Source organism: Lutjanus erythropterus, chromosome 7, assembly GCF_056507025.1.
Source record: "Lutjanus erythropterus isolate fLutEry1 chromosome 7, fLutEry1.hap2, whole genome shotgun sequence".
Taxonomy (NCBI): Eukaryota; Metazoa; Chordata; class Actinopteri; order Lutjaniformes; family Lutjanidae; genus Lutjanus; species Lutjanus erythropterus.
Window position 1 is genome coordinate 41,061,048 of NC_139323.1, and position 13,681 is coordinate 41,074,728.

General features: G+C 39.2%; 2 protein-coding genes across 2 annotated transcripts in view; one reads left to right on the forward strand and one right to left on the reverse strand.

Annotated features, from left to right (window-relative positions):
- Window positions 1–4,993, forward strand: part of niban1a (niban apoptosis regulator 1a) — a 41,896-nt gene extending 36,903 nt beyond the window's left edge. Inside the window, exons 10-14 of the mRNA XM_084723802.1 lie at window positions 656–802; window positions 1,299–1,409; window positions 2,136–2,243; window positions 3,146–3,257; window positions 3,352–4,993. Of these exons, the coding sequence (XP_084579928.1) occupies window positions 656–802; window positions 1,299–1,409; window positions 2,136–2,243; window positions 3,146–3,257; window positions 3,352–4,640 (1,767 nt within the window). The 3' untranslated portion in view covers window positions 4,641–4,993. The remainder of the gene's footprint in view (window positions 1–655; window positions 803–1,298; window positions 1,410–2,135; window positions 2,244–3,145; window positions 3,258–3,351) is intronic.
- A 4,852-nt stretch (window positions 4,994–9,845) lies between these two features.
- Window positions 9,846–13,681, reverse strand: part of kifap3a (kinesin-associated protein 3a) — a 47,737-nt gene continuing 43,901 nt past the window's right edge. Inside the window, exon 20 of the mRNA XM_084722331.1 lies at window positions 9,846–10,477. Coding sequence (XP_084578457.1) covers window positions 10,360–10,477 — 118 coding nt within the window. The 3' untranslated portion in view covers window positions 9,846–10,359. The remainder of the gene's footprint in view (window positions 10,478–13,681) is intronic.

Genomic DNA, 13,681 nt, shown 5'->3' on the forward strand with positions numbered 1-13,681 from the left:
TATTTCTGCACAGCAGCAGATAAAAGATAAGCTCACACTAATATTATTATTAATTTTAAACTGTCTGTAGAATTAGATTCCAGTGGGGGCTGCATAGGATTATGCAAAGATATTCACTTTCCTGTCAGAGTAAAGAAACCAGAAAATATTCACATTTAAGAAACTAAAATCCAAAAAAATTGACTTGTTTTCTCTTAAAATTGTGCTTAAATTGATGAATCAATTTTTAAAATAGTTGGTGATTATTTAATAATTGATAAAGAATTGATTATTCAATTAATCGTTGCAGCTCTAGAATATATCTAATAAAATATTCAGCTCTTATCCATATTTGTTGGCGTTGGCCTTTGAAAGCAGCGTTTTCACTGTGGTCAGAAACTGTTTGTTCTCCCTCTTGCGGCACTAACTTGTATTAAAGAGGCAGTCGAGCAGCACCAGGAATTACAAAAGAAAAAGTTCATTTAATAAACCAGATTAACTTGTTTAATTCAATGAATCACTTCATTCAAACTGAGGATTTTGTTGAATGATCTTTTTTTAAGATGATGACCATAAATGCTTCATTTGAAAACCTCAATAAAAACTTTAAATGAAAAAAAAACCCCTCACATTCAGCATAGCCTCACTTCTCTGAACCCCCTCTTCTCCATCTCAGGCTCTCGCTAACATGGCGAGACCGAACCTGCTGAGCTGCTACCAGAAGATCGGCTCCCTGCAGGAGAAACTGCAGCACCTGCAGGAGAGATTCGGTTTCTCAAACATCACAGGAGTCATTCACAGCGCTCAGATCGACCTGCAGCAGGTACAGCTGCTCTCTCTCACACACACTCACACTCACACACACACACACACAGTCACACACACAGTCACACACAGTCACACACACACACACACACAGTCACACACACAGTCACACACACACACACACACACACACACAGAGTACTCGCGTCTGATTATTTTCATTCACTTTCCTCTGGTTCATCGAGGAGGCTCAGCTCTCATGTTTCTGCTCAGACTGAGGGGGCGGAGGAAATCACTGTCTGACTCATTTTATCGTAACATTTATGACACACTTGTGATTGTAATGTTTCAGTACATTGACTCAGTTTTTCAGAGTTGAAACGATGAAAATCTCCGCTGTGTGAACACATCATGAATCAGATGTGAGCTCTTCATGATTTTTCACACTGATGGGATTTCCAGCTGTTTGCATGATGTTTTTTTTCCCTGCTCTGTATTTGGGGCATTAAATCTCATCTCATCTCGTGTGTGTGTGTGTGTGTGTGTGTGTTTCAGCTGATGGAGAATGCAGCTTACACATTTGAGCAGCTGCTCCACAAAGCCGTCCAGGACAACCCTGACAATGCTGGCTCCGCCATCGAAAAGGCCAAACACAGAGTGCTGAAGGTCAGCGAGAACACAGAACCTTGTTGATGCTGGAATTAGATCAACTTAGTTTCCTCAACAGTTTTAACGTTCCAAGGAGGAGACAGATGCTCTAATCAGTGTTGTTTCGATTCCAATAACAGGACGATAAATGTCCCCATACAGCCTAAAAAAACTGATGACTGGTTAAATTTGCAAAAAGTTTCATTGAATGTACAAAATTACAAGGTTGTGCAGAATTGGTTGAATTTGCATTAATTGTTGTGTTTGCAACATCACAACTTCCTGAAGGGACTGATTAGTCCTGAAACTGGATGCTGCAGCATCCTGTATGCCAAACTTTTTAACCTGAGTCAGACTATCAAATGGTGTTAACAAGTATATCACATCCATACAGGGATAAAAAATGCTATATATTATTTAAATGTATTGGTATTGGAGCAGCGATCGGTATTGGATTGAATTTGTTGTTTTTGGAAATTGCAACAGGAGATATCAGAAAAGTTTTTAGACAAGCAGGGTTTAAGGTTAAATTAAATTTTAATTTTTAAAATTTTCACCTGTACAAAGTGTTTTATTAGTGGTTATTAAATAACAACAAAGACTTGCAAGATCTTCATGTGAAAAATGTCATGTTGTGATGCTGCTGTTATATGTTATCATACCTGAGAGAGAACAAAATTAAAATAAAAAACAAAAACAAAAAAGGACCGACTGACCTCCAGACCGCGTCTGTTTGTTCTGCAGCAATATGATTATGACAGCAGCACAGTGAGGAAGAGGATCTCCAGAGAGGCTCTCGTCTCCATCACTCTGCCCTTCATCAAGAAGAACCTGGCCCCCACCTGCAAAACTGTGAGTCACACACACACACACACACACACACACACACACACACACACACACAGTGTAAGCAACACACACTGTACATACAGACTGAGCTACAGTCACAGATGTCACTTACACTTAACTTACAGTAAATCCAGAATTCATTAATTTATCAAACATGTCATGTGTATACAGGAGAAAAAAGGATAAAAATAAGAAAAGGATAGAATTCTTTCATATTTTGTTATTTGTCTTAATATTTCTACATGATTGTTTTAATCCTAACCTTAATGTTGACTACTAACCCAAAAATAAGCATTTTATAATCTGGGGATGCAGCTTTTGTCCCCAGTTCCACCAAAAAGTCCCCAATAATCTGGTCTAAAATGTGTCCCTGAAATCAGCCTCAAGTCACACACTGTAAAAAAAAATAGTTGAGAAAATTCAAAATATCAAGGCAAAATACTGCAATAGATTTCTGAGTTCTGAGCCCAACTCAAACTCGTTTTGAAATAAACTTTAAAAAGTTTTCCTGACCAGTAATCTTTAGTTGAGATAATTTACTTTTCTTCTTTAGATAAACTTGAATCTTTGAGTTTCGAACCTGATTTGTCATCATTCTGGTACCTGATATATAAATAGTCTTCATTGAAAATATTAAACTTTTAACCATGATTCAAGTTCACTTCAATGAATTTACGTACTCAATTTTTTAAATTAGGTTTTTGGGGTTTCTTCATTATCTCAACTAAAGATCAGTTGTTGGTAAAACTTTTTCAAAACTTCAGAATCTGAGTTGGGTTTATAACTCAGAAATCTACAGTGATTTGCCTTGAAATTTGGAGTTTTTTTTTTTAACTTTTCTGTTTTTACAGTGCACCCACACACACTCCAAACTCTGACCCCTGTGTGTGTGTCTCTGTGTTCAGGAGCTTCAGGGTCTCGAACAATCCATCGACGCCGATCACTCCAACTTCATCCATGTTGAGAACGTTTATGAGAGCATCCTCCTGCAGACTCTGGACAAGGAGGTCACCAAAGGTAAGACGGCGCTCGCACTGATGAGACACTCATGTCCTCCCTCACAGGGACAGAGACATGCCTCTAACCCTCTTGCTGTCTTCTCCTCCTGCAGTGGTGAAGGAGGCAGCGAGCTTGAAGAAGTACAACCTGTTCACAGACAGCAGAGACCTGCTCAGTCAGTCCAGCCGCTCCAGCCTCTCCTCGCCGTCTGTCTCCACTCCCAGCAGCCCCGCCATGGCGCTCGCCTCTCCCTGTAAAGCCATGGAGCCCCAGCCCCCATCTCCTCTCACGGTCAATGGACAGTCGTCCTCCCCGCAGAAGGAGGAGGAGGAGCAGGAGAAGGTGAACGGCGTGCAGCAGAGTGAAGCCTCAACGAGCGCCACGGTCATAGAGACGCCTCTGGGGAAGGTTGAACAGAAAGAAGAGCCTCAGAGTGACACAGAGGTACCGAAACCTGAAGTAGCAGACATCGTCGAAACTGTGAAGGCAGACGCAGACCTCCACGTTGCACTTGAGACCCCGGCGTTAACAGAAACACCCAATCAGAGTGAGACACAAGCAGCTCCAGAGACTGTGATCCAAGAGGAGGCGATTTCTGTCAAAACAGAAGAAGAAGAGATGGCTGCTGAGCCGCAGACGCAGGGCACAGACGCTCCAGAAGAAACAGAAATCACTGTGACAGAAACAGGAAGTTCACAGACAGATGTGGAAGCAGAAGCAGCACAGACAGAAGCTCCTGCACCGTGTCCAGAGTTCACACCTGAACCTGTAAACAGTCCAGCAGAAGGTGCCGAGTCTCAAACTGTAGGCAGCAGTGAAGAAGAGACTCAGTGTGAGAGCTCAGACACCAAGTTAGAGGCTCCCTCTGGTGGTCAAACAGAAGTAGTGACACCTGCAGACGTCAGCCTGGACCTGAAACCAGAGGGAGCAGAGCCGGTTTCTGTCTCAGACCCAAACTCTCTGGACGTGTCAGTAGGAAGTGAGTCGGCTCCGTCAGACATCGAGTCTACAGAGGAGGTCAAAGCGACACAGAGCAGCGAGGATGAAGTCTCGACCACCTCTGACGTCCTGGAGGACGAGGCAAACCTCAGCAAGTCACCTATGAGCTCAGATGAACCTGCTGAGGACAGAACCGCGAGCAGCGAGCCGTCTCCTCAGGCGCAGACTGAAGCTCTGAGCGACGGCGCTGGTGTGGGCGGAGACATCGAGGCAGGTGCCAGCGTGAGCGCAGAAGAAACACAAGCTGCAGCCTCTCCGTCGTCTGAGCCCGCCAAAGAAGAAACCCCGTCCAGTCCTGAAGCCCCGGACTCCATCAAGGAGATCCGGGATCTGGTGGTGGAGGTGATCGAGGTGGAGGAGCTGGTGCAGCGTTACCCCAGTGGACTTCCAAAAGAGGAGTGAAGCATCACGACCAAACACAACAGAATCACTGCCCTGACGAGGGACAAACGTTAAAGATGCTCTGTATGGAGTCATAAGAGTGCCATAAAAAAAGAATTAACTGTAAAAGAATAAGAAAATAAACCTGAAAATATACAGTCAGACAAAAATATGAAAGAATAATTCTAAGCCCTTTTACATTTATTTAAACATTTAAAAATTTCTGTATTATGTATAATTAAAAAATATTTGTTTCTTTATATATAACGTCATTTATTTATTTTTCCTATTGATTTAAAGTTTTAAAAATGGATAAATGGCATTAATATGCAGAAATATACAGAGTAATTTATATACAATAAATAAAAAATAGAATTAATATATTTATAGAGATGATTTTACAAATAAATGTGAAAAATGTAAATGTTTAAAATTATTCTTTGATATTCTGTAGATCATTTTAAAATTTTCACATTTATGTATCTTTTATTTAGGGATGCATGATACTAGTACTAGTATCCGCTTCTCATGGTTGATGCCGATAAGATGACCAATAATTTCACAATTTTGTATTTTAAAAATACATTTATATTACCTGTAGCACAGGTAATATAAATGTATTTTTTTTGTATTTGCACATCTGAGAAGAAAGGGTCAGATGCAGCGATGCACAAATAGATTCAGATTAATTTTACTATATTCATTGTGCATCCCTCCTTTTATTTATTTCTCTTTATTCCCACATTTTTAAACTAATATTAGTAGTTTAGTTTAGTAGTTTTTCAACTACTTATTAATGCATTTATTTATTCCGTTTTATATTTACACATTTATTTTCTTATTCTTTTACAGATTTCTTCTTTTTTATGGCTCTCCTATGACTCCGTAGTTTTACTGTGGTCTGCTGAAGGAACCAAATCATAACCAGAAAATATCGGTAGCTTCCATTTCTGGAGAAACTGCCTCAAGTTGTCCCGACGTTAAAAGGACATTTTCCTCCTCAGAGCAGAAACAGAAAAAGACTCCTGAACTTTTTTTAAACACATATGCATGAAATTATGGTAAATTATTTATACAAATCATTTAAACATATCAATATATTAGCGGTGTATAAAACCAACAGGTCTGATTCATTCACGGATTTTGACGGGATTTTTTTTTTTTAACACTAAAGTCATTTTAGCAGCAATTTGTTTCAAAAAATCTTAATTTAGAGCTTTAGTTTTATTAAGATTGTGAAGAAATGTTCATTGTGCTGTGGTAGATTATCAATATTTCTTTTGGAAAACTTGCTGATAGTTTCTCTCTGAGAGTGGGATGTGAAGATGGATGTGAGCTGGACTGAGGATGCAGCAAACACATATTCAGAGTCACATTTATCATATGTATTTTACTCAAATATTATTTCTGTGGAAGCACTGAGAGATAAGTGAGAAAAAAAAATGTTCTGGTCATCGTTTTCTAAAACTGATTGAAACTGTTTTTTTCTCTTCCATGTTTATGACTTAAGAACAGCTGAAAAGAGTTTTTTTTTTCCAAGTTGCTTTATTATTAATGTCCTCTGTGAAAACAGGTGAGTTTTTGGTTTAATATTTTGTCAGGACCATTTTTTAAGTGTTTGTTGTTGTAATACTCTGTATTTTTGGCCACAAGAGGCTGCACCAGTACCTGCTCAAACTTTTTTTCACCTTTTTTCACAGACAGAAAAAAAAACGTAACTTAAGAGAAATGATCCTGGCAAAACTATGTTTCTCTGCCTGTTACACAGACGAAAAAAAATTAAGGAACTTAATTATTATTATTATTTTTTTTACCAGTACTTAAGTCACAAACACGACAGAGAAAACAACTTAAATTAGACAATTCTGGTGATCTGTTCTCCGTTTGTCTTCAGTTAAACAAAGAAAAGCCAACATGTTAAATACTGAACTTTAGAGCTGTTGTTACCCAGCTAGCTGTTTCCCTCTGCTCCCAGTCTTTATGCTAAGCTAGGCTAACCACATCCTGACCCATTAGATTGATATCGATCTGAACATCTCACTCTCAGCTCGGAAGAAGCAAATGAATTTATTGCCCAAAATGTTGAAATATTTCTTTAAACAGACTATATGAGACTCCCTCCTCAGTAGTGTCACAAACTTATAACAGATATTTTAATATAACAGACGACATGCATCGATCTGCTGGATCAATACCACTTCCAAATTCATACTAAAGCTGTAGTTCAGACAGTTTATTTCTCCTTAATGTGATTTTTTTTTACCTACTGAAGGATTTTAACTGAAGAAGTAGCTCATCAAAGTGCCTTCACAGTACCTCCATGTTGCCTCCACGTGCCTTCAGTCACATGATGATAGAAAGCAGCCTCTGTCATGTGGATGCGGTTCCCGTGGCGACTGGTCCGAGTCTGAGCACCTGTGCCTTTTGCCTGTGTGGAGCATCTCACAGAGACAGAGTTAGCAGGACAGTTTACAGAGAGAGGACAAGCAGGAACATTTGACCATAAACTGGCCACCAGATGAAAGCTGTGTTGGTTGATGGAAACTGTGTGGAATTATTAGTAATAAAATAAAAAGAGTCTTTGAACAAACATGCCGTCAGACGTCTCTGTGTGAACTCTCCACTCTCTGGTTTCAATGTTGGGAAAACAACACAAACAATAAATGGTTTTATCTGCCAATAAAACAAACACAGCGTGATGCTTTGATTATTTATTTATGGTCCACAATGTTTTTTTTTAACCAATCACAGACTCACTGGACTGAAAAATATCAAAAACCTGCAAGTGATCCAACATCTGTGACACATTAGATACTAAATACAGTTGGACTACAATAATATTCCTTCCATTTATGTGATATATTGCACCAAAGAAGAAGTATCTCGTATTTCAGCGGGCGAGCAGCGCTCCAGGCACGTCAAGGACAAGATCGAGAATAAAAAGATCCTTTAACATTTGTTCATATTTAAAACACGTTTTCAAGATAAGACAATAAAGGCTGTTCACATTAAATTACAGTCACAGAAATAAAGATAAAAGACATCTTAATCCAGCTTCCACATTTTAGACAGTTTACTGCAGTGCTTCCAGTGACAGAAATTAATGGTCACTCTTTTATTTTATGGTCCATAATTTTCTCATTAGTTTCCTGGAAAGAACTGAATAATTTGGTACTTATTAAAGGGAAAAAACAGACAGTTGTTTGAGTAAAGTTAGCTGTGTGGGCTTTATAAAAAGTTGAGGATTTCCAAAGTGATTTTCTTGAATGAAAAGATCCATTTAATTCCAAATTAATATTTATGAATTGTTCATTTATTACTGGAAACTGTATTTTTCACAGATGTTGTATGATTTCCAGTAGATATTTCATATTTGTAAATTCAGTTGGGGTTAAGGTCAGGGTTAGCCATCCCACTGTGCTCATGGATGTGCACTTTTTTTTTTTTTTTTGTTTGTTTGTTTTGTTTTGTTTTTTTCAAATTAATTATTAATTAGCCTTAATAATTTTGAAGTTTCTTTACATTAAATTGAAATTGTACCAACTGAACAATCTGTCTACAGTATTTTCCCTGTAATCTGTACCAAATTCATTACAGGAAATAATAAAATACAGACCAGCAAAGTGTTAAATATCCTCATGTTTAGTTATTTAACATGTTGCATAAGGCATAACTCAGTGGTTCCCAATGTGTGGACAGGAACCCCATCAGGGACCCAAGATGAATCTGAGAGGTCTCAACATGATTAAAGGGATAAGATTTTGAAACAATCAATCAAAACAATCAAACAGTCTTAGAAAGAAGGAAAAAACACTTTCTATGAAGATCATATCTATAATGCATTATAAGCACATTCATATAACATCATAATGCATTTATCAGGCTTTTCTAAAACTCTTTATAAAAGGTTTATAATCACGCACAACAACTTATAACAAGGTTTAAAAAGTATTATTATAACTGCTAAAACTAGCCGGTTATAAAGACACATAGGGAACTGTATGAACGAATCATAATAGATTATTAATTATTGAAGTAATTTAAGAATAAATTACTATTAGAAGTAGTTTTTTTTTTTTTAAGAAAAAAGTCTCTGATATCAGCTTTTAAATGTGAATATTTTCTGCTTTCTTTACTCGTCTCTGACAGTAAACTGAATATCTTTGAGTTGTGGACAAAACAAGACATTTGAGGATGTCATCTTGGACTTTGTGGAACGCTGATCAACATTTTCTGACATTTTATAGAGCAAACAACTAATTGACTGATCAACAAAATAATCAACAGATTAATCAAAGATGAAAATAATCATTAGTTGCAGCCCTAATTCCATGTGTGAAATGGAAAAATGTCTTATAAACATCATACAACTGCTAATAACCTTCTACAGTGTCACTTTACTTAAAGCTCACAAAGACATGTATGGTTGATCATAAACATTTATAAAGAGTTTTATAAAGCCTTATGAATGTATTATGACATGATCTTCATAGAAAGTGAAAAAATAAATAAATAAATTTTTTGGTCGAAGGCTGTGATCTATGGAGTTTACTTCAGCCAGTGTCTCAGGCATCTAAACTCCATAAAATATTATCGCTATTTAAGTAAAAGTCTGGTGATGTTCTACAGTTTTTCTCTTCTTCTTAAATCTTATGTGCAGATCCATCAGTGAATTTATCTCCTCACCAGTGTTGTGTGTCGCGGCCTCATACATCTTCTTCCTGTGTGTCACAGAGCTCCACTGTTGTTGCAAAAATAATAGAAACCCTGTAGTTTATTTGGAATCAATCACACCATCACTAGAGCTCCACAAGTGGATTAATCCACCGCTGAAAATAGTCCCTAAAAAATGTGCTATTTCCTCCTGTTTGTTTGATAAAAACTACAGCGATGAGCTGTTTTATGAAATTACTGTGAACCTTTTTTACCAATGGACCTGGAGACGAGAACCACAGACAGGAAGTCAAACAGTACTGAGAGATGAACTAACATGTCTTTGGTTTGGATCTGCACAAGAGATTTGATGACGATAATAAACACAGAACAACACCAGACTCATCTTTCAAAACACATTTCATTCCCTTTTCCTGTGATGGATTGTCACATCAGGCAGAATGTGGTTAAAAACAAAAAAAAGACTTGAAAATTAGAGAACATCTGAGTGCAGTTCAGCGTTAAATCAACAGCTGCCCAGTTTATCATTAAAAACAGATAAATATTACACTTTGTTCCACAGCATGTGCTCTTGAATCAATGAAGCCAAGTCAACATTTAACTGTTGTTTACAAGTTTGCTTGAAAAAACTAAAATGAAGTTTAAACTGTCCTTGATATGTAGGAAGTTTGAAGAACAATGTACACAAGTCATCTACATTAATAAATCATGTACTTTCAGTTAAGTTTTAAGGATTTTATATTCCTGAAACAAGAAATTTAAAAAAAAAAAAGACTTCTATTTGGGTAACATATTTCCATTTGGTCCCTGTGTGGTTCCTTGTTTCAGGACATTTTCCCTGAATGAGTGTTAGTTCATATAAATAAGACTTTTGGTACTTTAACATAAAGAAAACGACACTTAATTCTGAAAAATTCTGATTGTTTGACTCGATAAGTTACAGACTAACTGACGGTTAAGATTAGATTCTTTGCAGTGAGGAGCATAAAGCAAGGATACGTGTTGATATTATTCCTGCACAGCCTAGACGCAGCTTCAGAAACACACAGTGGAGTGTATGCAGTGTTTATGTGTGAGACAGAGCGTCCAGGTTTACCGGGAGGCAGTTGTAGAAAAGCGTTTCATCAGGCCGGAAGCCGTAGGCGCTGATGGGTCGATCTGCCGAGATAAAGTGCTCCGACACACTGACAGGACAGAAGAGAGATGAGAAAATTACTACAATCTGACAGTGAGACAGAACTACACACACAGGTTTGTGCAGGAGACACATAAAGTTATAAATGTTATCACTTTAACCTTCAGAGCATCCTTTAAAAAAAACATGTTTTTTCTGAAAGGGACGGACAGGGAGATGGAATATTGATCCTCAGTACAATTTCTACCTCTGTAGCTGCACGCACGCACACACACACACACACACACACACACACACACACACACACGCACACACACACACACTAATTTCAGTACATACACACTCCTACACCATCCTTGGCTAAAAACATTAGCTCTTCCCAAGAATGATGCCATATGCTCGAGCACAGCCTCAGTACTTGTACAAAGAAAACTCAAAAGGCCCAAAAATGAGCCCAGGATGCACAGAGGGTTAATTATGTTACATAATTATTACAGACATACACTTCTGAAATTGTTTTTTTCAACAGCTGTTTTTTTTTTCATCCAAATGGAAAATCAAACATTAAAATGAATTTTGAAAAAATCAACAAGATGATGTGATTTGATGTATAAAACAGGATGTAACTCAAACATTTCTGTTAGTTTCTTGTATTAATGTGTGTATTAATGAATTAAGGGTCCATCAGATCTGTGTGGAGCCATTATGGATGTGTTATAGAGACACAGGAGTCAATAGAAGGGACATGGGCCAAAAATAAAATATCATATCACATCAGTTTGGTTTGAATTAGTTATCTGATGATATAAAAACAGGGTTTCATGTCAGTGCGTATCAGAGGTATTCTGGCTTTAGTTTTGTACAGAAGAAGAAGAGAAGCGTCACCCATCTTTAATTTATGTTTTTAGAGTTGACGCAGCTGATCAGTCATGTGAGTTAAATTTAGTGTTTACATCTCCCATTAAAGATTGTGTGTTTTCACACCTACTTCGTTTGGTCCAGACTTTCAGATTTTTCAGTTTGATCTGGGCCAAAATTACAGGCGTGAAACCTCCCCCGGACTACGGCCTGGACCAAAAAGACAAATTTTGGTCCAGGCAAAAAAGAGCTGGTCTCAATCCGGATGACACTGAACCATGGTTTGGTTTGTTTCTAGTGTGAAAACATTTTTTGGAAGGTTCGGAAAAAACAAGGACAAAACCAAAATCTGGATAATTCTGATGTAGATTTTGAAATACTGGCCTCTGATGTCTGAATGGGAGTAAATCCCTGCAGCAGGTTCAACATCTGCTGGAAAGACTGAAAAAAGTGGAAGCTGATAGAGCAGCACATTAATGAATATAGAGCTGGAATCATGTGTTACATTTCCACAAATGGCTAGAATGATTGATTGTCCACATACTTTTGGCCACACTCTGTGATCTTACAAGTAAAGAAAGTTCAGGTTCATTATTCAGAGACATATTGTATAACAGCACACCAGCAGGTGGAGCTCTGACTCCAGACATCTCTCAGGAGGAAACCCCCTCCACCTCAGGGCCAGACCTCTCACTCAGTCCGAGATGAGAAAAAAAAAAACCCTCATAAAAAGTTAATGTAATATTCATCTGCCCTGATGCAGGTGTTGGACATCCACAATGAGTGTGTGAGTTACAGACTGCTCATGGCTGGAGGGGTAAACAGCAGAGCGGCCAAGCCATAAAAACGGGAGAGATGTCAAAACACGCCGGCGTGACGAGGGCGGAGGCTGACGGCCAAACCTGGAGGACCTGGCTGCCCTCCGCCCGGCAACAGGGGCCTGTTGAGGGGGATGATAAAAGGCCTGTATCTACACCGTATAAATCAGTTACTATGGGGATGTGGATATGGAGGGTGGGGGCCGATTTCACGCTCCATCTTCGGACCAGCTGCTGGGAGTTTGTGTCTGCTGGTGGGGTCACGGCGACGGGCCCAGCCGCCCTGTCAGGACGGAGCGGGTGATGGATAAACTGGGCTCTGATGGATGACACCACATCTCACACGTATCCCGTCTTTCTCTCAGGGAGCGTTCGCTGGCCGGCCCGCCGTCCTCTCCTGGCCGTCTAAAATACGAGCTGTTTGCTTTGCCCCTGCAAGCGCCTATAATGACGTGTTGTTTTTAGCCAAATCACTTCCAGCGATCACTTACACAGCTTGCAGCATACCCCCCCCCCCACCACCACCACTGCCTCCTCCTCCTCTCTGTTTTGCCTTTGCCCCCTGCCGCCCCCCCCCCAACCACCATCTCCTCTCCCTCCTCCCTGGGCAGAAATATGTCTTTTTCCTCTTTTTCCTCTCCGCACGCTACGGCTGTCAGGGGGGATTTGAGATCCAGGCTAAAGGAGGCTGGAGGAACAGTGGAGCTCTGAGTCACACCATCCACCCGCCTGCCTGCCTGCCTGCATGTTTCTGTGGCTCACTGACTAGTTACACCCCAGCCTGGACTTCCAGGAACTGGGCAGGACCTGTATGAGTCCTGATGTCCAGTCACTGTCCCGATTCACAAGTTTTAACAAGTTTAAGACAGGACAGCTTTAATAATCAAAGTGAAAGATAGTGAGTACATACTGTATTTGGTTCAGTGGCAGTCATCTGTTAACCTCCTGAGAGAGCATAGTCACTAATACTTTTAAAAGGGACAGTTTATCCCAAAACTGAAAATACATATTTTTCTCTGGCCTTTAGAGCTTTTTATCCATCTGCAGTATTTTGGTGTGAGCTGGGGAGTTTTGGAGGTACCGGCTGTAGAGACAGTCTGCCTTCTCTCTGATGAGACTAAATGCTGCTCAGCTCGTGGAGCTCAAAGCATCGAAAAAAGAAAAGAAAAACTCAACACCGGTGTCTCTTTCCAGAAATAATAACTTAGTTACTCAAGATAATCCACAGATCTTGTTGTGAGCAGTTTCATGTACATGAACAAGACACAACAAGGTCTGTGGATTAATTTGAGCAACAGAGTCATGATTTTTTTTACAGAGACACTACTGTTGAGTTTTACAAATGTATTTTTTGGCACTTTGACATCTCTACAGCTGATATCACCAAAACTATTTTTGATTTGGGGGGGTGAACTGCCCCATCAAGACAGGACAGCTTTGATAGGGGAAAAAAACATAGAGCACAGTATATACTGGATTTAGATCAGAGGGGATATTTGTTCACCTACTGAGTGAGTATAGACACCAGTCTAGGCTCACCAGATGCTCCGAGCTGCAACCTTCACACTGAAAACTGC